At 53.2% G+C, this 26,680-nt stretch overlaps 2 protein-coding genes across 2 annotated transcripts in view; both read right to left on the reverse strand.

Annotated features, from left to right (window-relative positions):
- Positions 1–26,680, reverse strand: part of LOC129328487 (H-2 class II histocompatibility antigen, E-S beta chain-like) — a 261,776-nt gene that overhangs the window by 183,998 nt on the left and 51,098 nt on the right. The window lies entirely within an intron of this gene.
- Positions 2,121–12,972, reverse strand: LOC129327024 (H-2 class II histocompatibility antigen, E-S beta chain-like). The gene is made up of 5 exons (XM_054975406.1): positions 12,573–12,972; positions 6,216–6,497; positions 5,493–5,606; positions 2,646–2,669; positions 2,121–2,157 (listed from the first exon to the last, which is right to left on the reverse strand). The coding sequence occupies exons 1-5, from the start codon at positions 12,970–12,972 to the stop codon at positions 2,144–2,146; spliced, it is 834 nt and encodes a 277-aa protein (XP_054831381.1). The 3' UTR covers positions 2,121–2,143.

Here is a 26,680-nt window from a genome sequence, read left to right on the forward strand (position 1 = left end):
TCCAATGCAGTCCAGTCCCAAACCGACCCGATGCGTCCAAAATCACAGGAAGGGTATGGGGGGGGGGGTCCTGCTGTGCCCTCCCGGCTTCTCAGGCAGAGGAGAGAAGGGAGGCGCTCTCCGGTGTGGGGTCTCCCTTTAGAAACCCCTCAAACGGGGGCCCTTCCTTTCCCTGCCCCTCTGCCCCCCTCACCTGAGTGCATTTCCGACGCGCCAGGTGTGTGCTGGGGCGGGGGGGGGGGCGTCACCGGAGATGCTGAGCGTGGGAAAGCCAAAGGCTGAGAGGGGGGGGAGGAAGTGACTTCACCTCCCCCCTCCCTCCCTGCCTCTCTCGGAATCGGGACTCTCTGGCTTTAACCCTCCGCCCGAGCCTTCCCCGGGAGGTCCGCGCTGGTCCCCCACCCACCCCCCGTTTGGACTGGAGGCGGCAGCTGGCTCCCTCCCAGAGCTTTCTTCGCGCTTCCTCGTTTGCAGATCAACCACAAATATCGATACTTAAAAAGCACCACACCGGAAAATAAGCTCTGGACCGCCCGGAATCATCCACCCCGGCTTTTGGGGGGGGGGGGGATCTGCCTTGCAAGGGAACACACGCCAACCCCTAGCTCTGTCTTATTTAGTGTGTCCGTCTTAGAATTGCTTTTGCTGTTCCAGCATTTTTCTCCAGCTCTGTCTTGGATTTGTTTTTGCTCTCTTGTCTTTGCAAATTCAATTGATATACCCTATTGAGTTCACATTTAGAGATAATAACAAGTCAATGAGATCTGAACACACTGGGAAGGCAGGCAGATTTGAAGAAGATGCGATTTCAGACGGATAACTGCCAGGTTCTCCACCTGGGTGACAAAAATGCAAATGCCCTTCTGGGAGCAGCGCTTGTGAACAAGATCTTGGGGTGCAAGGGGGCGGGGAGCTAAATATGAGCAGCTGGATGAATCCTTGAGGGGGGGATGCTTTAGGCTGTTCCAGCGTTGGGCAGGGGTTGGCCTAGACGGTGCATAAGGCCCCTCCCAACGCTATGATTCTATGATATATCCTATTGCGTTATTAAAATGTCCTTGGAATTGACGCTGCTAATCTCACATTATGTAATCCGTCTTGAGTCTTAGTGAGAAAGGCGGACTATAAATGACATAAATGAAATCGATACATTCCTGCTGCACGGAGCTGCCTTATTCAGGGCCTCTTTCCAATCTTCCCACTTCCTTCTAAGGAAAAGACCACTTAGCTCAGAGTCACAGGAAAAAATCCACAAAATAGTTCCTTCTGTTTTATTAGACGGTCCCTCCAGTCATAGTGAGCACAGCTTAATGAGCATGAATGAATTCTGGAAACGGCAAATTTAAAAAAAAATGTGACCTGTTTCCCTCAGTCCTTCTTATCCTTCGGTCATGAATGACACAACTGAAACTTGAGAGTTCAGCTGGTCCAGAGAGGGGAGGGCGGGAGTGTCTCAGCGAGCAGCCAGGCAAAAAACCTTAAATAGTATTTGAGCTGTGAATTTGGATTATGCTACAGTTGAGATTGCTGAGAGAGCCACATGGAGGCTGAATGCAGAACACCCCTAGCCCAAGGAGAAGGGCCAGCTGTGGCCACTCGGTTCGTTGTATGGTAGAAAGAACCTAGCTCCATTTCTGCACCTGATGGGTGGGGTTTCCAACGACCAGATGGGTCCAGAAGACCTCCCAGAATTACAATTAATCTCTAGACCACAGAGATCAGTTCCCCTGGAGGAAAGAGATTCTTCGGCGGGGGGGGGGGGGGATTCCATGGCATTAAACTCTGCTGTGCTCCCGCCCCTCCCCCAACCCCACCCTCCCCAGGCTCCACCCCCAAATCTCCAGGCATTCCCCAACCCAGAGTTGGCAGCCCTCCTGATGTAGCATATAGAGTAGTGGAGGAAGGGAGTAATGCAGTCCTCTTCATATGGCAGGGGGACTCCCACCCTCTCCCCACAAGTAATAAAAGAGAAGCACAGAAGAAACCAGTTGCAGCGGAGGGTGGAGCAGCGCCGTCCACACGCAGTCCTTCCTCCGTCCATCTTCAGCCCCTGCAACGCCCCTCCCCAAAGGAAAGGGCAGGAAGGGGGGCGATTGCGACAGGAAAGGCCCTTCCACAGGCAGGATCCACGGCAGGAAGAGGGTTACCTGATGAGGGCTGTCGGGAGAGAGGGAGAGAAGAGGGGGAAGAATCAGAAGCCAGAAGTGAATTCCCAGGGAGGGGGGCAGCAGCTGCCGAGACCCCCGAAGTCACAGGAACACCCCCTCCCCTCAAAATACAGGGATAACAATGCTGTCCCACCCTCCAGGTGTGTTTACAGAGAACATACGTGGGGCAGACTGAAATTCCAGGGGGTGTTTTGGGACTCTTAAGTCCCCTCATTCCTAACAATGTTATGAGGCCCATTTTAACTTTACTTTGAAGAGATGTTTAGATGAAGGCAAGATAAACACACACACAAAACTGAGGCGGGGGAGAATTCAGCCTCATTCTGTTTTTCCAGCAAGGTTTTCCAATTTCTGTAGTCTGGTTTTGGCATTCTTATATGCCCCGTCTCCCACCGTTCCTACAGCTGTGGCTGCTCAGTCTGGAATCTGCCTCGACTCTGGGTGGGGGGTGGACTGTAAATAAAGAGAGGGTCTTACCTGTAGCAGGTGGGAGGGGAGTCGCTGCAAGAAAGAAATTTAATTTATTTACATCAATATGTATACCCCACCTTTCCTCTTTGCTCAAGAGGGCTTGCAGAAAGAATTAAAACACTGCAAATTAAAAATAAAAAAAACATACCTCAACTCCTCCCCTCCCACCCACCCCCACCCGCAAGATGCCCGCCATTCGTATCCCCTCCAAAGCCCCGACAAACAAGCAGGCCTTGCGGCCTCTTCTAAACATTCCCAGCCGGGGGCACAGGAACAAACAGCAGGAGAGGGTCCTTTAGGAATACACACGATGCAAAACACATTCTCGGTTCAACCTGAACACCAAATCAAAGGCAGCAGCCGGACTTCTCTCCCGGTTAGTCTCCTCTAGACTTGGGTATTTCTTTTCTTATTAATTATTTTATAACAAAGAGGGAGCCGAAGAGAGCTGTGGTTCTCGAAAGCTTACGCTACAGTAAAGTTGGTTAGTCTTAAAGGTGCTACTGGACTCTTTTCTATTTTGTTATAACAAAAAGTGGGTGTTTTGTAATTATGGTTATTTACAGGAGAATCAAACAAATTCCCTAAGTAAACAAACTATAACAAAAAAAATCAAAAAGATTTCCTTCTGGATTTTTTGGGGTTTCTTTCCTTACCTCAGCCCTGCCTCAATGGTTCCACTTTCCCAAGGAAGGGGTCAGTTTCCCAATCAGGGCACAGAGAGAGCCCCCCCCCCCGGTTCCACAGAGTGACAGGCAAGAGAGGCCCTGGGCTGCCTTGAATGGCTGCAAGCTGTAGCCACTAGGATTAGATCCACGTGTGAGGTATTCCAGCCCTGAAGGACGAGGGCGTCTTCCCCCCCCCACCCACTGCCGGCCCTGCTGTGCCCGACTGTGCCTTGCCCTCTGCCCTCCCCTGCTTCTCTGCTGCTCTCTAACCCCCGCCCCCCACCAAGCCAATCTACCTCAAGGCCCTCCTGCTGCCGCCCACCTGCCCGCCTGCCCAGACGCCCTGCCCTCCTTGTGCCACCAAATGCCAAAGCCTTTCCCAGTCAGCCTCTTCCCCGTTCTCCTTTTCTTCAAGCTCAGGGGCTGCAGTGCTGCCTACCCACATCTTGCTGTCTGGGATCTCTCCTGCCAAGTCAACCACAGGCCCTCATGTGAAAGATGGGCGCCTTTCACTGCCTCAGAAAGGGGGGCGGATTTATTCTCTTTGCCTGGTATGGGGCAGTGGGGGTGTCCGTGGGAAATCCTCCACCCACCCACCCACCCCCGAGTCTTGGTCACTTTGGGTGGAGACCTCTGAAGGTACAGACCTGAGGTAACCAATGGGTTCCGTGAAACCAATGGGAAATAATAATAACAATAATAACAAAGAGAGAGAGAATGAAACAAAACCATATGAAACAACCCAATAAAGATGCAGCCCCTTTAGGAGTTAATAACAAGAACGAAAGGAATAAATTCCCGTGCCTAAGTCTAGCCCGGCCTCTTCTGAAGGGCAGCGTCTCTCTCTCTCTCTCTCTCTCTCCAGGGTCTCAGAGCCAAGCTACAAGTGATGCCTGACACAGGTTGGACTCTTGTCAGCTTCCCTCAAGTTTCGATGGTCTTGCAGCTGTAATGGAGAGCCAGGCTGCAAGACCAGGACGCCTACATTTCCCATCAAAACTTGAGGTAAGCTAACCGGTGTCCAGCCTGTGTAAGGCGTCACTTGTAGCTTGGCTCTCAGGCAGAGAGCGCTCGTCCCCATCCCCTCCTGCCCGCTCATTTTAACTGAAGGTGCTATCGGGGATTGAAGAAGCTGATGCCCCCCCCCCCAGTGACCTTCTCGTAGGCCAGACCTTCCCCCTCTGTTTTGGTCTAAATGCCCCCCCCCCCGCCTTTCCAGGAATGCACCAGAATGTTCCATTCCACCTAAGAAACAGGGGCCTCCTCGCGGCAGGCGACCCCTTCTCTTCACCCCTGGGACTGTTTAGTCTTTTTTCATATTTTGTCGTTTGTTTGGCGCCTCTGTGAGAAAAGCAGGCTGAACATGCAGCTATTCCTTAATGATTCAGAGTTCTGGCCCAGAGAAAAGAAATGCCCGGCGGATCAGGCTAGATGCTGCTCCACCTACTGCAGCCTCCTCTTCCACACAGGGGCCAGCCAGCAGCCTCCGGGGGAACTGGGGGTGGAGACCCTGATGGGAGATTGCCGGCACTGCTATTTAGAAGTTGACTGACCCTGGATATGGAGGCTCCCTTCAGCCCCCAGGGCCAGTAGCCTCCGAGGGCCCCCCCCTCCAGGAATCTGTCTAACCCCCCCTTTTAAAATTGTCTTATGCTTTAAGTTGTGGCCGTCAATACATCCCCTGGCAGTGACTTGCACAGTTTCACAGAGAATTTCTCCCTGAGCGGATTTCCCTTTGTCCATCTTGAATCTACTCCCCATTCACTCAAATGCTAGGATTTTGGGAGAGGGAGAAAAGGGTTTTCCCACCCACTCCTTCTACTCATGCATAATTTTATAAATCTCCATCAATTCCCCGCTTAGTTGTCTCTTTTCTAATCAAGAAAGTTTCACATCCTTTAGCCTTCACTCATAATATTATCTTGCTTGCCCTCTTCTGTGCTTTCTCCAGTGGCCTAAACTGCTGGAAAAATTAAAATATTTTGGTGTACCCCTAGACCGTTTGGGTTTCTCCTGTTGACTGGCTGCAAGAAGAGGCACTGCAGAGAAGTGAGAGCTTTGTGAACCGGGGGGGGGGGGGGGGGGGGTCCTCATTCCTCCCTCTCAAGTTGGTCCAAATTCTGGGCAGATTCCAGAGCAGGAGGGGAGACTGAGGCCCTCCCCCATCCAGCCCCTTCCCTATTACCTTTCCCGCTCTTCAGGTACAGGGAGAGTCCCAGGGCCACATAGACCAGCCCCAGCACGGCCCCCACAGCCCCCGTCCACACTTTGCTCTTGGCAGAGTCCGATGTCTGTGGCTCTGGGGAAAGAGAAGGAGCCTCACATGAGAAGGCGGATCGGGGCCAGACTTGGCCTTTGAGCCCACAGATTGCAAAAGAAGCAGAGGAGTTAGCCGTGTTAGTCTGTGGTAGCAAAATCAAAAAGAGTCCAGTAGCACCTTTAAGACTAACCAATTTTATTGTAGCATAAGCTTTCGAGAATCAAGTTCTCTTCGTCAGATGCCTGATACAGAGACTGGTCAAATATAGAAGAGGAGGGGGGAGGAGAGAGAAGAGGCAATTCCTCCCTCCTCTTCTGTATTTGACCAGTTTCTGTACCATGCATCTGACGAAGAGAACTTGATTCTCAAAAGTTTATGCTACAATAAAATTGATTAGTCTTAAAGGTGCTACTGAACTCTTTTTGACATTGCAAAAGAAGAATCTGGCCCATGTGCTACAAGCTGGCAAACTCTCCCTCCCACCCCAGAGAGGGGATTCTTCTCAGTCTTGGAAAAGGGGGCCCGCGAGAGGGTCTCCTGGCATCCAGAGCTGGTCAGAGTTGGCACAGGACCGTGGTGCTCCCACCCGCTTTGTGCCTTGTATCCCCACGGGAAAGGGGAGAAGGGGGAAGACCTTGAGTTTCTCACCCCACTGCACAGTGATGGGCTCGATCAGGCTGTCGTATTCCACCTGGCAGGTGTAGACATCTCCCCGCTCGGGCACCGTCTCCAGCACCATCTGGCGCTGGAAGGTCCAGTTTCTGTTCTGGTGCTCATCCGTGTATCTCACACCCTCGGTCTGCTCCTGGCCATTCTTCAGCCATTTCATGTCAATCTCCCAGGGAAAATATCCTGCCGCAGTGCAGATGAGGAGGGTGTGGGGGGACAGGGGCTCTGCCTTGGTGGGGGAGATCTTCACCGTGGGATGAACTGGAAGGGGGGAAAGAGGGAGAACATTTCAGAGGAGCAAGAGAGAGACTGAGAAGATGACGACGTTATCATGTCCACAGCGGATATATTTTTAATGCCACAATCTCTTGGGCAGCTGACGGTCCCCTAATTTGCCTTCCAGTCCCTGCACAAACCTGTACGGACAGACACACAAGCGCACCTCTCTCCCACTGCCACAGTCCCATGTTGCTGCCCAAACTCTAAGAACTGCCTTGCGTCACCAGCCCCACGCCCAGCCCCTCCTGCATTCTCTGTCTGGTGACAACCCAACTGCAGCCTCCTGGAACTGGGGGGGGGGGTCTCAGGCTGGGAGAAGAGGGCCTCGCTCAGCGCTCTGAAGCACAGAGGATATGTTAAGAGCTGGAAGCGTTCTTTGAAGACGGCTCCCGACCTCGGCCCGGCGGATCCGGCCGCCTGAACACATTTCAGGATTACATCAAGACTACCGTAATGCACTGTACGTAAGTTCCTCTCTACGTTAATTTCAGACTCTAGCTGGTGCACAATGCTGCTGCTCAGCTACTACTGGGAGTGAAAAAAAGCACGCATGCACGGGGGCAAAAGCACCGCCTCCTGCCCCAGGCACCACCAAGGCATGCCACGCCACTGCCACGGATTATGCAAAACTGAATTATTCAGGAGGATTTTTGATTGAGATCAGAGGGCAGCACTGTAAGGAAGGGGTCTCAAGAGAAGACCCACCAATAAAAGGATAGGGCGGGACCACGGACTTTACTACTTTTGCAGTAACTACTGAGGGACCAGAGACGCCACTACAATTGCCGAAATATGACACCGCTGGGTCGTTCCGATGCTGTTTAATAGGCCAGAATTGTAGAACTGCTTATGCTCCATTTTCAGCATTCCTTCAGCCTTGTGCTGGATTTCCGCTGGTTTGAAATCTTTGCAAACTTGCATTGATAAACCCTGTTACACATTGATTATTGAAATGGCTGTGTACTGTACTGACTCGCACTCTGTAATTCACCTTGAGTCTCAGTGACAAAGGCAGACTTTAAATAATATAAGTAAAAAAATAAAAATAAAATAAATCTAGTCTGCCCCGCCCCCCTCCTCAGTGAAAGATGGGAGGGGGCCACTCAGCCCGTGCTTCTCGAGCCCCAGGGAAGGCAGCTCTGCCCTCTCCCCGGGCAGGCTGTTCCCTCACTGATCAGCTCTTCCTCTTCGGAAGTTTCTCCTAATATTTATTTGTTGGGTTTATATCCCACCCTCCTCACAAGCAGGCTCAGCGCCGGTCACAACATCATAAAACCACTTAATAAATAACACTTAAAATCATAAATCACTAAAATCAACAGATCTCATCGGACAGTGGAGCAGAACAAAGGAAAACAGGCCAGGGACCAGCAGGGTAGTTCGCCAGTTCCTCAACCACTCTCGTAATCACCATTTGACAGGCCGGGCAGAACTGTAATAAGTCCCGCAGGGCCCGGGTCTCAACTGGGAGAGCGTTCCACCAGGCCGGAGCCAGAGCTGAAAAGGCCCTGGCCCTGGTTGAGGCCAAGCGGACATCTTTGAGGCCAGATGTTGGACTGCAGAAAGTCATGCGCTCCGGGGAAAAGACAGGGAGAGACGGTCCAATATCTGCTTCTTGTGGTTTCCACCTTCTCCTCCTGGCCTCCAGAGCAAATGAGAATGAGTCTGCTCTGTCTTCAGCATGAAAACCCATGGGATATCTGAAGGCGGAAAAACCCTCGTCTCTTCTCCAGGGAAAACATGCCTGGCCCTTTCCACCTTTCCCGGCAGGGCTTGATTTCCAGACCCCTCCCCATCCTGGCTGACCCCCTCTGCTCTAGTTTGTTGACGTCCTTCTGAAGCTGTGGAGCCCAGAAGTGGCCAGGGGAGTCCCGATAAGGCCCGGGCAGGGCGGAATAGAGTTCCCCGAGAGACGCCTCTGTTCTTTTGCCCTGGCTTTGAATGAAGCCCATGCTCAGTGAATGGACCCCCCACCCTCACCCCAGTCTGAATTGCCCGATTCCACGGAGGCCTGGCTGCATGAGGGTTGGCGGTTTTAGCGCTGCCTGGAAAACAGAAGCATCTTTGGGGACTGTGAGCTGCAGAGTCCTTTGGCCACCCCTTAAGCTGCAAACAACTAGAACTGAGAAGCAACGACGAAGTTTTCTTAAACATAAAAATGTGAGCTCCAAGACTTTTCAAGAGCATTGGCCTGTGTTTGACTGTGAAACCGATAACCTGAGTTAGGCGGAGAAGAGTTAACAGTGGGATAGAGAGTTTAGTGGGCCACTGTTAGAAAAAATAATAATCCTGCAGGGCCATCTACTGGCCACAGATATGTTTGTCACAGGGAAAGCTGGATGGTGTGAGAGCAGACGGTCCTTCAGGTACCCTGGGGCCCCAAGACCTTTCGGGACTTTGAGGTAAGAACCAGCGCTTTGAACTGCACCCAGACAGAGATGGGCAGCCTCTGGCAGCAGGTGAGGATCTGTCACCACCACTGTGAGGTGTGAGTTATGCGCCGTCAAGTCGCCTCTGACCTATGGCGACCCTGTGAATAAAAGACCTCCAAAGCGTCCTCTCATTAACAGGCTTGCTCAGATCCTGCAAACTGGAGGACGGGGCTTCTTTTAGTGAGTCCAGCCATCTCGTTTTAGGTCTTCCTCTTTTCCCGCTGCTTTCCGCTTTTCTTAGTAATATTGACTTGTCTTCTCATGACGTGACCAAAGTACGATAGCCTCAGTTTTGTCATTTTAGCTTCTAGGGAGAAATCAGGCTTGATTTGATCTAATACCCACATATTTGTCTTTTTGGCCGTCCGTGGTATACCCCTGCGACACAGTCCCTATAATCAGCTCCTGGCATTTTGCACCAGCAAAGGTTCCCATACAGTTTTCAAAGGCAGCCCCGCAGAGCGAGCGTTGCAGTACTCTAACTCCAGCGTGGCTCACCGTGGCCGGTCACACTTGTTGATGATGGGCTGTAGCTCTGAACACCAACCGAAGTGCACAAAAGAGGCTCTGCGCCACGGAGGAGACGCGCATCTCTAAATATAAGTCAGGCTCCTGCCATGCTATGAAGCTGCTGTGTGTGTGCGTGTGTGTGTACGTGTGCGCGCGCAACCCCCTCTGGGACCGGCTGCGTCCTCAGTCCTCGGGCAGCTTTGCTATGGACTGACAGCCATCGGTCTTGTCTGGATACATTTCATTGGCCTCATCTATTTTATTTTTTTCTTTTATGTTAATTACTAGAAACAGAGCCCGTTGTGAGAAAAAATACAAGCTCTAGAAAACTGATTTAGCAGGGCCCTGCTGTGGGGCCTGGTCCTGGTGCGCTCCTAGGCCCTGCAGCTGCCTGGCAATGCTATGGGCGGTAGACCTGGCCTCCCAGTCAGCAGAGCCATGGCAGGTATACCTGGCCTCTATGAGTCCAGAGGCCAGGTCTACCAGCCCAGCCAAAGAAGGGGAAGGTAGATATGGTCTCTGAGGGGAAAAGCCAGGAGGGGGGAGGGGGGGGAGGAGGAGGCTGGCCGGGGGGGCTTCAGCACCCGTTGGGCTGGGTGAAAGGTGGGGAGTGGGAGAGGAGGTGGCCAGGACGCTTCAGCGCCCATCGGGCCAGGGGGAAGGGGGAGAGGAGGCGGCTGGCCGGGGCGCTTCAGTGCACAGGGAGGGGAGGGGAGGAGGCAGGTGTCCTGGTGAGCTCATGAGCCGGGCAGCAGCAGCCACTCTGGCCTGCTTGGGTCCTGATCCACAGCAGCAAGCAGGAGCAACTGTCCTCTTATTCCCGCCAGGGGCGCACTATCACACCTGTGCAGTGGGATAACCGGTGAGTCATCAGAAACCCGCTTACTGAATTGTGTTGTAAGACAGCCTGCCTCTCTCCCTGAGGCTCCAGGTGGACTACAGTGTGTGGGTCAATGTGACCAGTGGCTGGGACCATTCAGTGAACAAGACGATGGGGGAAGGAGAACAGAGATTTAGAACCAAGCAGAAATCTGCATACAGAGGTGGAACACCGCTGAAAGAAAACATCAGGAACTAGCAACAAAGCCTGTTGTGTTTAACAATACAACAAACTCTAGCAGGACCTTGTGAGGGCATGCACTGCCCCTGCAGCATTCTGGCACTCTGCAATGGGCTGATTTCGGCCTCAAACAGGTGGAAATCGAGCTGGTGCAGAGTGCCGGAGCAGTTCGGCACCCATTGAACCTCCCTGGCACTATTTCTGTGCTCTGCACGGGCCTGATTCAGCCTCAAATGGGAGGAAATCTGACCAGTGTGGAACGCAGGAGCACTCCTGGGCTGGCCGTTGCAACACCCCAGCAGCCATCCTGTGCCCTGCACTGGCTGGTTTGGGTCTCAAACGAGAGGAAATCTGGCTGGTACGGAGCACAGGAATATTCCATGGCCTGTTGCAACACCCCTGCTTGCTCAGGGCGTGCCGAGTGTTGGGTCGACATGGCAGGCCTCCCCGGTGCCTTGGCAGCCACGGGGACAGAACCCTCCGGAGGCCCCAAGGAAGCTGCGGCAGTGATGGAGAAAACTGGCATGAGACGGAGAAGGCCAGCATTCCTACTGCTGCCCCCCTCGCCATCAGGGCTTGGAAAGGGCTGTGCAGGCTTGGCCCGATTGGGGCTGGGAACAGAAGAGCTGAGCTGCTATGGAGCCTTCTGAGGCTGTAGAAGCTTCATAGGATTGCGGCTGCGCAAGAATAAAAGGTGAGTCGTCGGCAATATGGCTCACCTTTTATGCAGTAGGATTAACAGCGCCACCCTAAGCAGAGTTATTCCAATCTAAACCCTGTTTGGGGTTGCACTATAATTCCATTAACTTCTCCAGGCAATTTACGGAAAAAACAGAAACAGTCAGGGGTGGGGACTGGTTTTTCTGTGGGCTTTTAAGTTTTTTTCTGGTGAGAAACATCAGAGGAACACAGAAAAGAAACTCTCATGAGATATTATCTTTTTAGAATGAGTCGAAAGGGTTTTTGATACTATGTGTGTACAGCATGGAAAAGTCTGAGGACTTGCGCAATTTTTCTGGTGGAAAAAAAATTGTGGGAAAGACCTCTTATGCTATAGAAATATAGAATATTTTTAAGAGGTTTTTGGTAACAATTAATATGCTATGTTTAAGACCAATAAATTATTGAAGACTGCATTATTTAGATAAAGTCAATATCCAGACATGCTGGCAGTCTGAGGCTGTTTCCACATATGTTGAATAATGCACTTCAGTTATCCTTTAGAAGTGGACTTCATGTTCCACACACGAAAACCCGGTTCCAAACGATCACTAAAGAGCATTGAAAGTGCATTATCCAGCGCGTGCGGAAGCAGCCTGACTCACTGCGGCTGTGCAGGAGGATCTCTGTACGAATAATACAGATCGTTTCGTTTTCTACAGAGGTGGTTTAGTACAGTTGACTATTTTCCTTTTTCCTATGTCTCAAATGGGAAAAATTAAAATTCTGCGTGCAGAAAAGGAAGATATTTATACTTTTAAGTTCTGGAAATGTGCTGAATGGTGCAATTGACTTATCAATGAGGTCTTTTATGTATCTAAGTATTGCCTGGATTTGAATTTCTCCCCCAAAGTTTCTGTCCCTCCCCCACCATCACCACTCCAACGTTTGGCGGCTGCTTGGATCCTGGGAAGGGATCTGCCCTTGGCAGGTGGATTCAGCTGGGGGACGGGGATCTTCTGTGGTCCTCGTGGTCCACCTGTGCAGATGCAACGCCCTCCCCTTCTCCTACAGCGCCCCTCTTCCTCTGCCCCTTTGTGGCCCAGGGTGGCAGGAGGGGGCAATGGGCGCACCCCCATTCTCCTGTGTTGGGGGTTTCTCCAAAGGAGGGGGCAGGCTGGGCTCCTCCTGGGGCTACCTGAGGAGGGTCTCCCCGCTCCATCCCCTCTGCCGCTGAGGTCACTCCTGCTTCCCTGCCTGGACTCCCTTCCTCCCTCCAAGGCGATCCTCCCGTTCTTCTCACACCCAGCCCCAAAGGCTTCCCTGACTGGGAGCCCTGAGGGGCGGGGGGAGAGAGAAGAAGAAGAAGAAGCCCCTCCGCCTCCTGCCACTCACCTTTCTTGCCGACCACCTGCCCCGCCTCGGCCACCTGGTACTTGTGGCGGCAGAACTGCTCCGCCTCGGCACTCCAGCGCTGCAGCACCTGCGGCTGGGTGTTCCAGTACTGGGCAATGGCCCGGCCCAGCCCTGCCGTCGCCTGGAAGGTTCCGCGGTGGCTGTCAAAGTGCGCAACCTCCAGGCGGTCGTAGATGAGCGTGTAGAAGAAGCGCACCTGTCCCGCCGTCCCGTTGGCGAAGCGGCACTCCCGCTTGGCCTGGTGCAGGAAATGGGCGACTGCAGAGAGAGGGAGGGGGGAGCAGCTGCTAAGACCCCCGCCAGGGCCCATGCCCTTTACAGGAGAACACAGAGTTCGGAGGAAAGGAGGGGGAGGGGAGACGAAGAAGACCCCCCTCATGCCCTAGCCCCTCCCCACCCAGGGGTCCCTGGGTCGCCTCCCAGGTCCGCGTGGCTTCATTCATCCGAACTGGGCTGTTCTGAGGATAAAATTCAAAAGGGCAGCAGAGAAATGTTTCCTGTCAATAAATATAACCCATCTGCACCCACAACACTGCTAGCAGGGTCTGGCCAGGCCCCATGGCTGCCCCACAGAAAAGCCCCTTCCAGCCCCCAATGGAAACTGTTGCCTGTTCCCAGCAGGGGAGGGAGAGGGACTTTGGCCTCTTCTTCGGTCCTGGGGAGTGGGCCGGTTTGGGGCCCAAAGGAGCACCAATGAGAATTCCATCACCCGCCTCCAGGCAGAAGCAGCGGTAGACGCTCCCCATGGGGGAGGTGGGGGTTTGCTGATAGTATTAAGAGAAGACCCCTCTTCTTATTTTGGGTGGCTTATCTATCCATCTATCCATCCATCCCCCTTCTTGGATACACACCTTAACATGGTGAGGGGCTCTGAGCGTGTCAGTGAAGCTGAGAGCAGCACCGCCAGGGGCACAGGCTGGGTCAAGAGTTTAAACTCCTGGAAGAGTCACTCAAGGCGGAATGGCCAAAGCTGAGACTCCAGACGAAGATGCCTCCACCCCCTTCAGGAATCAACGGCCACACCGGCAGAAGAGAACTGAATGTTCCAGTGGTGATGGGAGCGGAGGAATCCTTGAAGGTTTGCAACTGGGCAGCAGCAGCAGTGCAAGGTGACACAGGCAGAGGATCTTTCACAGACAACGGCTGTGTCACTTCAACTAACCCTGGTTAGTACTGCGAAGCGGAAGAAGGCAATGGTAAACCGCTTCTGCTAATCTCTTACCTTGAAAACCCTAAGATGAGAATATCCACAATAGTGCTGGGAGACAGGACCACCAGGTCAGATGGCATGCAATTGGCAACTGGGGAAGAGCTGAGGAACACCCAAAGCGGTGCAAATGAGATGAGTTGCTAGCATTAAAAATTAGAATAAAGCTGAAGAGAAACACTAACAGAATCATAATGCCAAAATAAAATCTAAATAATATTCCTGAAGAATTTAAAGACCAGCTAAGGAACAAATTTGCAATGCTAAGTTTAATAGATCAGGAGCCAGAAGAACTATGGGCTGAAATCAGAGATATTATCAGGGAAGAATGTGTGAAGACTATTCCTGTAGCCAAAAGAAAGGAGAGGCCTAAATGGATAACAGAGGAAACTCTTAAAATTGCTAAAGATAAGAGAAACTAAAGCAAAAGTCGATAGAAATAGAGCCAGAATTCTAAATGCAGCTTTTCAGCAACTAGTATGCAGAGATAAAGAAATCTATTCTAGTAACCAGTGCGAAGAAATAGAAGAGAACAACAAAAAAGGAAGAATAGGGGATTTGTTCCCCAAGATCTAAGAAAATCGAAGGGAAATTCAAGTGACGGCTTGGGATGCTGAAAGATCAACACGGAAATACAGTATCTGATCAGGACAAAATAAAGGAAAGACGGAAACAATACACTGACCAATTATACAAAAGAAATGGAAGGATGACAGATACTTTTGATGAAGAATCTTTTGATGAAGAACCAGAAATCCTAGAAAGCAAAGTAAAAGCTGCCCTCAAAGCAATTGGGAGAAACAAAGCACCTGAAGTGGATGGAATACCCATAGAGCTATTTCAAGCCACAGAAATGGACTCCATCAGAATCTTAACAAGAATCTGTCAACAAATATGGAAAACAACACAGTGGCCCACAGACTGGAAATGCTCAGTCTATATTCCTATTCTTTGGGAATGCCAAAGAATGCAGCTTTTATCGGACAATTGCGTTAATCTCCCATGCAAGCAAAGTGATGCTCAAAATTATACAGCGAAGACTCTTACCATACATGGACCGAGAAATGCCAGATGTTCAAGCTGGACTCAGAAAAGAAAGAGGCACCAGAGATCATATTGCAAATTTACGACGGCTAATGGAACATACCGGGGAATTTCAGAAGAAAATCAGCCTGTGCTTTATGGATTAGAAGAAAGCCTTTGACTGTGTGAATCATGAAAAAGCTATAGAAAGTCTTAAAAGAAATGGGGGTGCCACAACATCTGATTGTCCTGATGCGCAACCTGTACCCTGGGCAAGAGTGAAAGGGGAAAGCACCAAAGCAGGATTACAGCTGAACATCAAGAAGACAAAAGTAATGACCACTGAGGAATTATACAATTTTAAAGTTGACAATGAGGAAATTGAAATGGTTCAAGAAGGGAGACTGCAATGAGGAAATCAGAAGGAGACGGAGACTTGGAAGAGCAGCTGTGAGGGAGCTAGAGAAGATCCATGAAGATAAAGAGGTCTCTCTGGGAACCAGGATCAAGATAATCCAAACTATGGTATTCCCCATTGCCATGTATGGATGTGAAAGCTGGACAGTGAAGAAAGCTGACAGGAAAAAAAAACGATTCCTTTGAAATGTGGTGCTGGAGGAGAGTATTGCAGATACCACGGACAGCCCAAAAGACCAGTAAGTGGGTATTAGATCAAATCAAGCCAGAATTCTCCTTAGAAGCTAAAACGACAGAAAGGAGGCTATCGTACTTTGGTCATATCATGAGAAGACAAGATTCTCTGGAAAAGTCAATAATGCTAGGAAAAGTGGAAGGTGGCAGGAAAAGAGGAAGACCTAAAACAAGATTGCAGGACTCACTAAAAGAAGCCCCGTCCTCCAGTTTGCAGGATCTGACCAAGGCTGTTAATGAGAGGACGTTTTGGAGGTCTTTCCCTCATAGGGTTGACATATGTCAGGAGGCGACTTGACAGCATATAACAGACACATTAAGAGAAGGCAGAGGGGAATGCCTGTGTGTGCGCACTCATGTGTTCGTGCAGAGGGTAAATTTAGACCCCCATTTCCTCACCCAACCATTCTCCTTTCTTTCTTCTAGGCTGACTGTTTATTGGGGGGGGGGGACAAACAAACCCGTATCTCTAGCAGGGCTGTGCCTCCACTGGTGTCCTGGGATTGCAGCCCAGAGGGCCCCCCCATTTTTATTGATTTAGGTACACACCCCATTATTCTCCTCGATGGTGGAGAAAAGCCATTCCACCATTCTTCCTTCTCTCTTTTATCCCCACAACAACTCTGTCAGGTAGGTTAAGCCAAGAGAAAGTGACTTGTCCAAGATCACCTAGTGAGCCTCCCTGGCAGATGGGGTGGGGTGGGGGGGTTTCACACCCGGGTCTCCCCGACTCCAGCCAGCCTTCTAACCATTACAACACACGACGCCTGGAGTCTGAGGAGGCAGCCCTCATCCATTTCTACCTGATGACCGTCCTGGGACAGTTTTGGTCACATCCAGACCGTGGCCTCAAAGCTAGACTACAGTGAAGCCCCATACTTGGGTCTCCCCTTGGAGACTTCAGGAGACAAAAGCCCAGGAGAGAACTAACTAGCATCAGTTTAGGGTTATGTTATGATAACAACATGTTGAAGTTATTAAAATAAGGATCCTCTTGGGTTATTAGAAATTATAATGAGAGAGGAATTCCAAATATCAGTTTAAACACCTTCTGTCATCCTGGTTTAAACAAGACACTGATGCCAGTCAATTCTGTCATGCTTCAACAAACTGCCTCACTGAGAAATTTCTGTCTTTCGGTGCTACACCCCTGAAGATGCCAGTCACAGCTGCTGGCGAAACGTCAGGAACTACAATGCCAAGACCACAGCAATACAGTCCAGAAAACCCACAACAAACTTGCCTCTTTCTTAATCTCTTTGTTCTTTACCCTACATTATTGCACTTTTCTTTATCATCAGTGCATGTGAGAGACGCCAGAACCCGGGATGTCTCACATCACCTATTAAACTACCCTACATAGGGGTTCAGGCCCCCAAACAAAGAATCAGGCCTGATTGACTATCCTTGGCCTTTCTCTGCTCACTTCTTCCCTTTCCCCCTCCACTACTGGAATATTCTGTAAAAATGAGCTCGAGGGGTTTCTTTTTCCCATTGTATCTGAAGAAGTGAGCAGTGCCTCACAAAAACTCACACTGGAATAAATGCTGTTAGGCTCTAAGGTGCCATTTGACTCCAGTTTTGTTTTGCTACAATAGACTAACATGGCTCCCCCCACGCCATAAGGCCGGAAGAGGAACAAATCCACCCCCCATTCTGCCCCAGTGTGCCCATCCCAGCAAAGCCTTCTGAAGGGGCCGCCCTGCAAATGGGTAGGATTGGCCGTTTCCCGCGCAGAAGCACTTTCTGGTGCAGTTTCCGCCTGCTGGGGTGGCCAGGAGGGAGTCCAGCCTTCTGTCATTCCGCAGAATTTGCAAAAGAGAACCGTTCAGGAGGGCGTTATGATGAAGGGGGCAGGGCCCGAGTTAAAGAGCATACAAGTATAGGTTGCCATCTTCGATCCAGGGCAGGAAAAGGAGGGGGAATCTCTGATCATTAGCCCCCTCCCCAAACTCTCAAGGAAGCCCTACAAGGGGAGGGGGCTCAGGAAGAGGGAGGTGGGGAGGAGGGGAGAGAAGAGCAAGGAGTGGGGGGGGGCTGGCTGCTCTGCCCCCCCCCATGCTGCCCTGTGCCCAGAGCTCAGCTTGCCCACCTGTGATGGCAGAACCATTTGCAAGCCCGGAGTTCAGAGGGGCTTGACCTGTCCTGCCGCTGCCCAAAGCGGAAAAGCCTCGAGCAAGAGGGGAAAGTATCAAGCTCCTTGGGTGCTTCCTGGGGGCGCCTGGCTGGGTGCTGAAGTAGAGGCTGCTTCTGCCGTGACCCCCTGCCAGCCCCGCTCGGGTCTCCCCCCAAAAGCCCTTCTTTAGAGAGCCCCCCTCCCCCCCTCTGCATTTCCCTCCCTCCCAGGGTGCCCCCCCCGGCGATTGGGACCCCCTGGACATAGTGGCCTGTCTCAAAGAGATGAAGCCAGTGTGGTGCAGCGGCTAGAGGGCCAGGCTAGGATCTGGGAGGCACAGGTTCGAGTCCCACCGCTGCCACGGAAGTTCGCTAGGTGGACCTTGGGTCAGTCATACGCACTCTCGGCCTAGCCTGCCTCACAGGGCTGTTGGGAGGGTAAAGTGGAGGAGAGGAGAACAAAGGGAGAAATAATAAGGGGAGAAATAATAAGAATGAAGTGCTTTCAAGTCGCAATCAACTCCCAGCAACCTCTCGGGATTTTCAAGGCAAGAGAGGAGAAGAGGCGGTTTGCCATCCCCCGCCCCCCACCCCAGCGGGGTCTCCCATCTCCCAGGTGTCTGACCCTGCATAACAGGACAGCGGTGGAGCTCAGATCCCACCCCGCCCCCCAGCCACAGGGGAAGGGGGTGGCGAGGGGAGGGGCCCCTCTCACCCCCCCCCCCCCGCCCGAGCTCCACTCACCAGGGGTCTTGAGCCTCCTCTGTGCCCCAGGGACTAGGGAGGGACTCAGCAAGGCCGTCAGATGCAGCAAAAGTAGGAGGGCCAGGCCAGGCCCCATGGCTGCCCCCCAGAAAGCCCCCTTGCCGCCCTGGGCGCGGGGGGGGGGGGAGACTCGGTCTGTTTGCAGGGGAGGGAAAGACTTTGGCCTCTTGAGCCCTGGGGAGTGGGCGGGGCCAGGAGCACCAATGAGAATTCCCTCTGAGGAGCGTCATCGGTCTCTGGGCAAAGCGCCAGCATCTGCTGCCCTTGGTGAAGATGGGGGGGGGCGCTTTACTCATAGGGTTCAAAGGAAACATGGGAAAGGGGGGGCAGAGAGAGAGAGTGCATGGGGGGGCTCAGAGGGGTGGGGGTGGTGTGAAGGGCCCCATTCCCCTCTCCTGCCCCCACTACTGCCCCCAGGCAGGCTGCCTCTGCAGTGGGGCTTCTCCCCCCCCCCCCCGCCAACTCCACCACTTGGTTCCAGCGGGGAAGCTCAGCCGGTCTGATGTGTCTAGGACCCAGAGCTGCCTTTCTGTCCTGCAGGCACTTAAGGCAGCTTACCATGTGAAGGCATCAGGAACCCCCAGCCGGGGAAGGGGTGTGGGCGGGGGGGGGCAGCGCTGAGCAGCACGAGAAACGAGCAGTCAGAAGGGTTGGGGGGGTGTTGGAGCCCCCCCCTCCCGTGAGGGCACAGGGGGAAACAGGCAGGGGAATGGACCCGGAGGGAGGAATTAATGGGCCACAAGACGGGAGGGGGGAACAACTAGATTTTTTTTCATTCTTAAAATAAATTTATTAACAGACTGTAAACATATATGTGAATTCCCGGAGCAGATTTAATGTTCAAGGACTGTTTTTGGACTCTTAAGTCTTGTCATTCCTAATGATGCTGTGAGGCCCATTTTAACTTTACTTTGAACAGATGTGTAGAGGAAGGCAAGATAAAAAGATAAACACACACGCAAAGCTGAGGGAGGGGAGAAGTCGGCCTGATTCTTTTTTTCCCAGCGTTGTTTTCCAACTTTTGGGGGTCAGTTTTTGCATTCCTTCTGCCGTGGTCTTGGCATCCCATGACATACTGTTGAGTAAAGGACTAATGGAGGTTGTAAGCCTGTCTCTGGGAAAGCTCGCAGAGGAGGGGGGCTCCCTCCCAGCGTCTCCGTCTGTCTCTGAACTTTCAGTCTGCGAAGAGGAGCTGTGGACACCTGACCTTGGCACTCCTGAACTTTCCAAAACCTCCTTTCCTTGTCACTTTGCTTTCACTTTATACACACCCTGCAGATATTAAGGGATGGGAGGTGGGCTGTACTTGGATTTCGATACAGGCTTGTGGTTTGGCGTAGAATTTCATCCCGACTCTGCAAGGGGCTTCTGAACCCGCAGGTTAGCAATAATAACTCACGCAGTTCTGGACTCGTGGAGTGAAATTATTGAAATTTACCTGGCAGGACCTCACACTTTTCATGTTTTCCAGTTTCTGCGGTCTGGTTCTTGCCTTCTTATATGTCGTGTCTTCACTGCTCTACAGCTTTTGTCTGCTAAGTCTGGAATCTGCCTCGACTCTCAAGGGAAAAGGTGGACTGTGAATAAATAGAGACTCACCTGTAGGAGGTGGGAGGGCAGTTGCTGGAGGAAAGAAATTTATTTTACTTATTTAAATATGCATATTTCGCCTCTCCTCTTTGCTCAAGGGAGTGTGCAGAAATAATGAAAACATTACAGATCAAATAGCAAAACAACATACCTCAACTCCCCCCCCCCCAACGTCATCAGCCAGTACGTCTCAGGTGTGTGTGTGGGGGGGGGGTCGCAGCATTGTGTACAGAGGGACCGCCTGAGGAAAGAAGCCCAACGGGCTCCCAAGCTGGGAACTTTACAACCCAGAGGCCTAAATTTGGAATTAAATCTGTCTTGTTTTCTTTAAGACGGGCGGGTTGAAGAGGGACTAGGCATTTTCATTGTTCTGGAGTCTCCCCAGTGGTTTCTTGTGGCTTTAAATATGCCTCGCCTCTTAGAGCCAAGCCACAAGTGACGCCTGACACAGGTTGGACACTTGTCAGCTTACCTCAAGTTTTGATGGGAAATGTAGGCATCCTGGCCTTGCAGCTGTAATGGAGAGCCAAGCTGTAAAACCAGGACGCCTACATTTCCCATCAAAACTTGAGGGAAGCTGACAAGTGTCCAACCTGTGTCAGGCGTCACTTGGGGCTTGGCTGTTAGTGCATTTAAGACAAACTGTGGGTGGGCTTCCTTCAGACAAATGGAATGAGTGCGCTGAATTTATGTGCGAGAGATATGTTTTTGACTAAGCGGTGAGTAAATTTACATTTTCAGAGTCCTTTTAACTATTGGTTAAAAAGAAGGAAGAAACTTATTATGTTGTATTGTTATTTATTGTTCAGCAAGTTTATTGCTCCGGTGGAGGACTTTCCGGCCCCTGAAGAAATGAATATTGTATGAAACAAGCAGATTATTTGTTGCTGGCCGCTTGCAGGGCAAGTTTTTGGAGCCCCTCGGAAGCTTCCCATATTCTTCACAACCCACCTGAAAGAAAAGAGAAAGCAACTTTATACTAAAGCAATTTATTTGGGACAATTAACCTTGAACTTACCTGCTTCTCTCTCCTGATACTCGTGGGAGGAGGGCAACTCAGGGGAGCCCCTCGGGAGCTTCAATTTTTCATTCCACCTGTAAGAGGAAAAGAAGGAAAAAGAAAGCATCTTGGTACAAGAAAGGACAGTTTCTTTCCTTTCACGGGAGGATTCATTTTTCCTTTCAAAGAACAGACCATATTGTGATATTGATTGTTAGAAATACTGACTGCGTTTCATGTTGTCTCATTCGTTGCATGGTCATTTGGATTGTAAATATGAAGACTACTGACTAGATAAAACTATATCTTGTTTTGGTTCTATACCTAGTACAGGGGCTTTGAAGGGACTTGTTTCTCATTCCTGGGGTCTTGTTTTTTTCCTTCCAAACCAATCCTGGCAGTTTTGGTCCGGATCCCTGCCGAAATGGGCCCCAAATGGCTCAAAATGGCCATTTGGGCCTGGGTCAGGGTCAAAACAGCCAGGACCAGGTCAGTGCCAGGCAGGGAGGGTTCCCCCACCCAGTACCGATCCGATCCTGGCTGTTCCGACCCTGATCCCAGCAGAAAAGGGCCATTTGGGGCCTTTCAGGCCCAGATCTGGGCTGAAACTGCCTGGACTGGGTTGGAGCCGGGCGGGGGAACCCTCCCCTGCCAGGTACTGACCTGGTCCAGGCTGTGTTGGCCCTGGTCCAAGCCCAAAACGGCCGGGATTGGGTTGGTGCTCCCACACCCGGCACTGACCCATTCCCAGCCATTGTGGCCCCAGATTGGGGCCGAAATGGACAGGACCAGGCTGGTGCACGGTGGGGAAAGCTTCCCACCAAATGGCCCAAAGTGGCCATTTTGGGCCCCTTTTGGTCCGGATCAGGGAGGTTCCCCCGCCTGGCACTGACCCAATCCTGGCTGTTTTGGCCCGGATTTGGGCCATTTTGGCCCCTATTGAGGCCTAAACGGCCCTAAAATCAGGTGGGCGGGGCCACCTGACTTGGGGGACCTGCCGGGACGCCGTTCCCGTGCCTTCCCCCTGGAAATGAGCCCCGCCTATATTTGAATTTCTCCTCCAAAGTTTCTGCCCCCACCCACTTCAACGTTTGTGAGAATTAACCTGGCTGCTTGTGCCCTGGGATGGAGCCTGTGGAGTGATCTGCCACTGGAAGGTGGATTTAGCTGGGGGGGGGATCCTCTGCAGTCCTCTCATTCCCCTTGTGTAGGTCTGGCTCCCCCCTTCCTTCCTCTAGTGGCCCTGTTCCTCTGCCCCTTTGTGGCCCAGGGTGGCAGGAGTGTGCAATGGGTGGAGCCCCCTTCACCTATGCTGGGGGTTTCTCCAAGGGAGGGGGCTGGGGGCTGCCTGAGGAGGGTCTTCCCTGCAGGCTCCCCCCTTCTGCCCCAAGGGGCTTCCCTGCATGGCCTTCCCCTCCCCAGGGGTGTCCGGCCCTCCTCCTCCACCTCATCCCCCCAAAGACCTCCCGGGCCAGGGACCCCTCAAAAGAAGGAGGATCCCCCCCCCTCACCTTTCCTGGTGGTGAAGAAGTGGTGGTAAGATGTGATAGGTGTGACGGCACTGGTAGGTCTCCACCACGCCCCGCTCATAGTCCATCCACTCCGTCAGGTTGTTCCAGTAGTCGGCATCGGGCCAGCCCAGCTCGGTGAGGGCCTCGAAGGTCCCGTGTTGGCTGTTGAAGCGGAGGAACTCCTGCCAATCCCAGAAGTACCTGTCCAGTAACCGGACCTCCCCCCAAGTCCCCTCAGACTTCGTCTGGAGCAGGAAATGCGGAGAGCAGAGAGGGGGCAGAAGGCGAGCCAAGGCCGGTCAGCACCGGGACCCTCGTAAGTATGCGGGCCGTGGTGGAGAAGCCAAGGAGGTGCCCCGGAGCTGGCGAGAGAGAAGCCGCCACCGCCCCCACCCCATGCCCCCCCCCGGACTGCAACTCCTGTGGGGGCTGCAGCAAGAAGGAAGCAAAAAGCCCCCCAAGCTGGACAATGGCTGCGTGTGTGAGATGGTCGCCCTGGTTCCACTTCACTCTCTCGTCGCCCTCGGCTGGCGGGCCTTCTGTCAGGGGGTCTTTCTCCAGGTGCTTTTTCTTGAAACTAAACTTCAGCCTTATTTTCCATTCTGCAAACTTATCCGCCCTCAAGAACAAAGACACGTGGGCCTTGGCCCTTTATAATAGCAGCCATGACGCCTTACGCTTTCTTTTTCTCTCGCGCCACAGTTTTGAGGTGCTGCTTGGTTAATCAGAACTCAAACTGTGTGTTCTGATCATTACCGTGGTGAGGCTGGGCCCATAACCATGACTGGGTTTTAGTTAAGGCATGCTAACTAAACAAATTGCAAGCAGAGAGCTCTTGTTCAATTTAGAGACCCAAGAACTGATTCTTGGACTCAGTCCCGTCTTCCAACAGCTCCCAGCTGTCCTGCTCTCACACTTCTGAACTCTGGAAGGGTCAAGAGCCCCCGCCCGAGAGGGGCCGCTGCCTGAAGCCATAAAGAAACAGCCTTTTCCTCCACGGAGCTCAGGGCAGCACAGCAGACGGGCCTTTCCTCATCTTACGTTCGCAGCAACAACCCTGCGGTGTAGGCCAGGCTCAGAGAGAGTGACTCCTTCAGCTAGCATCATAGCAGGGCAGGGTGGGGGGATTCGAACCTGGGTCTCCCAGAATCTGGCCCAGCATTCCAGCTCCTACCCCACACTGGGGCTCGGGGTTTTGGTTCCCGGGGCCAACTGCCTCCCTCTGCAAGTCCTCCCAGGGCAGAATGAGTGCCACAGAAGCAGCAGAGAGCGCAGGGAGCAGAAAGAGGAAGGGGTCCGGCCCCTCTGCACGCTTTCATGGCCTCCATTCAGGGCATGAGATGGGGGGGTCTCCAATCATAAGCCCCCTTCCGGAAATCATAAGGAAGCCCCTACAAGTGGAAGGAACTCAGGCAAGGCAGGTGGGGATAAAGAAGAGCAGCGGGGGGGGGAGCCCTGGCTGCTCTGCACCCCCCCCAGCCCCCTGGAGACCAACTTGCCCCCCACCCGCACACTCTGCTTCTCTCTGCAGAGGTTCCTCTGCCTGTAACAACACACCCATTTACAAGCATTAAGATTCATAGAGATGCTTGACCTGTTGAACTTCTCTCTGTCCTCAGCTACCAGTAGCATAAAATACTTTGGGGGGTGGAGGGCAGTATCAAACCCCTCGGCTTCAAAATTTGCTTTTTCTGGGTTTGGGCAGCTCCCGGACAAAGTGACCTGTCTCAGAGACCTGAGAGGGCAACAGGGGTGGGGGTGGTCACAGACCCCTCCCCAGCCTCACAAGGGGGTGGCAAGAGGAGGGGCGCCTCTCTGCAAGCCCCCTCCCATCCCCCCCCCCCCCCCCCAGAACTCCACTCACCAGGGCTCTTGCGCCTCCTCTCGGCCCCGGGACAGCAGCGTTGTCAGATGCAGCAAAAGTGCGAGGGCCAGCGCCCCCCAGAACGGCCCCTTCCAGACCGGGGGGCGGGGGGGGGGAACTCGGTCTCTTTGCAGGGGAGGGAAAGACTTTGGCCTCTTGAGCCCTGGGGAGGGGGCGGCACCCGGGCCCAGAGGAGCACCAATGAGAATTCCCTCTGAGGCTGTGTCATCAGTCTCTGGGCAGAAGTGCCAGCATCGGCTCCCCTTGGTGAAGGTGGGGGTTTTGCTGAGGGGGCTCAAAGGAGACAGAGGGAAAGGGGGGGCTGTTTTTGTGGGTGGGTGGGTGGGTGGGCGGGTGCGCTCCCGGGTGCTTGTCTGTGGGCGCAGAGGGCTCCATTCCCCTCTCCTACCGCCCTTCCTTCTCCCAAGCCTCTTCTGTGGGGCTTCCTCCCCCCCCCCCCCGCCCCGCAACACCGTCCCTAACCCACGTCATCCCCGTGGTGACCCAGAGCATCCTTCTCTCTCCTCTGGTTTATCCTCACAACAGCCCTATCAGGTAGGCTAGGCCTAGAGAGACTCGCCCAGATCTCCAAGTGGGCCCCCATAGCAGAGTGGAGAAACGGATCTGGGTCTCCCAGACTCGCCTGAGCAGCATTCTGGACCAGCCATAGATCCTGGACAGCTCGGCTCCCAGATGTAACGGAGGGTTCTCGGCATTAATCTTAACATCTTAAACATTCAATAAAGTGGGGGGTCCCTCTGCCCCACAGCTGACTAAGGTTGCGGCCCTGTGCCCCAGTGCTGAGTGAGGGGATATTGTGAGCCCCTCTGCCCCTCCTCTGGGGGTCTTGTATCTCCAGGCTCCCACCTTGGGAGCTGAGCATGGGAATTTGCGGGGGAGACCCCCCCCCCGTCATCCAAGCACCCTGACAAAGGCCACGCCCGCAGAAGGCTGGGGTTTGTGGCGGATTGGGGGTCTGTCAACTAGCAGACCCCGCTTGGCCTACCCCTCCATTGCCTGTCATGGCACCTGAGGGGGCATCACACGCCACTGCCTCGGGGTATTGTTGACACCATTTTCCCTCCTAACCTCCCTCTGGGCTCCCCAGGAACCTTTGGGGCTCCCCTGGAGAGTTGGCAACTGCCCAGTTCACCTCTTTCCCCCTCCCTAGGGATTCCCTGACCCCTCGCCTGGCGTTTGCAAGCGGTTTGGGGGGACACTGTGGCACAGAGGGGCTTCACTCCTTCAACAACCAAAAGGGTTTATTTAAAATTCTCAACTATATGCAGGCACCTCAGAAGTGAAGGCAGGAAGTAAAAATAACGCTGACAAAATGGCTTCCCCCCTCTCCCCCCTCTAAACTCAAGCCCTCTCGAGGTGGTCTGTAGGGCAGGCACGTTCCTTCGATACTGGGGAGGGGGGGGAGAAGCTGCACAAACCCCTCCCTTCAAAATGGTCTCCCCCAACCGACTCTCCCCCCCCCAACTGCCTCCCACCAACCGACTCTCCCCTGCCTCAGTTTCCCCTCCGGAACTGGCCCCTCCCTCCGGCAGCCTCCTGGGCAGATCTCCTGGTCCCCCTGGGTGGATCTCCTGCCCTCTCTCGGGAGTTGCCCCCAGATTACTGGTTAGGGGAGGGGGGTTGAGGGGGAGATTAGGCCACGGCTGACCTAAAGTTCGATAGTCTCCTCCCATCCAGCCCACAGAAAGTCCCACAGAGACACACGAGATGGCGTTTCTCCACAGCGTTCAACAGGGTCCTCTCCCGGACTGGAGCCCGCACTCTAACCATTACAGGGCGCTGCCCCTGGAGTCTGAGCAGGCATTCGGGAACAGCTGCAGCTCCTGGACAGCTCGGCTTCCAGGCATCGCGGAGGGTTCCCGGCATTCCTCTTTAACCACTTAAACCTTCAATCAGTATCCACTCAAGTGGGGGTCCCTCTGCCCCAGCGCTGAGTGAGGCGGGTCATGGTGAGGCCCTGTGCCCCAGAGTGGCCAGTGAATACGGCGAGCTCTTCTCCCCGTTGTGACTATGGCCAGCCCCGCGTGTGCCTTCTGCATATTGTGACAGAGCCCCTCTGCCCCTCCTCAGGGTGAGGTGCGTCACCTGCCTGCTGTCGAGACCCCCAGTTTTCCGGGGGTCTTGCATCCCCAGGCTTCCAACGTGGGATTTTACAGGGGACCAGGAGGGAGCCCCCCTCACCCAAGTGCCCTGACCAAGGCCACGCCCGCAGGGGGCTGGGGTTCAGCGGTGTCCTTCCTGCTACAGAAATCCATACCGATCCAGGTAAGCACCCACTTTGCCCCTCGAACACCTTTGAACAACCAGATGGAAAGCCAGGAGGGCAGCAGGGCCTCTCCG

This window comes from Eublepharis macularius, chromosome 4, assembly GCF_028583425.1.
Source record: "Eublepharis macularius isolate TG4126 chromosome 4, MPM_Emac_v1.0, whole genome shotgun sequence".
NCBI classification, from domain to species: Eukaryota; Metazoa; Chordata; class Lepidosauria; order Squamata; family Eublepharidae; genus Eublepharis; species Eublepharis macularius.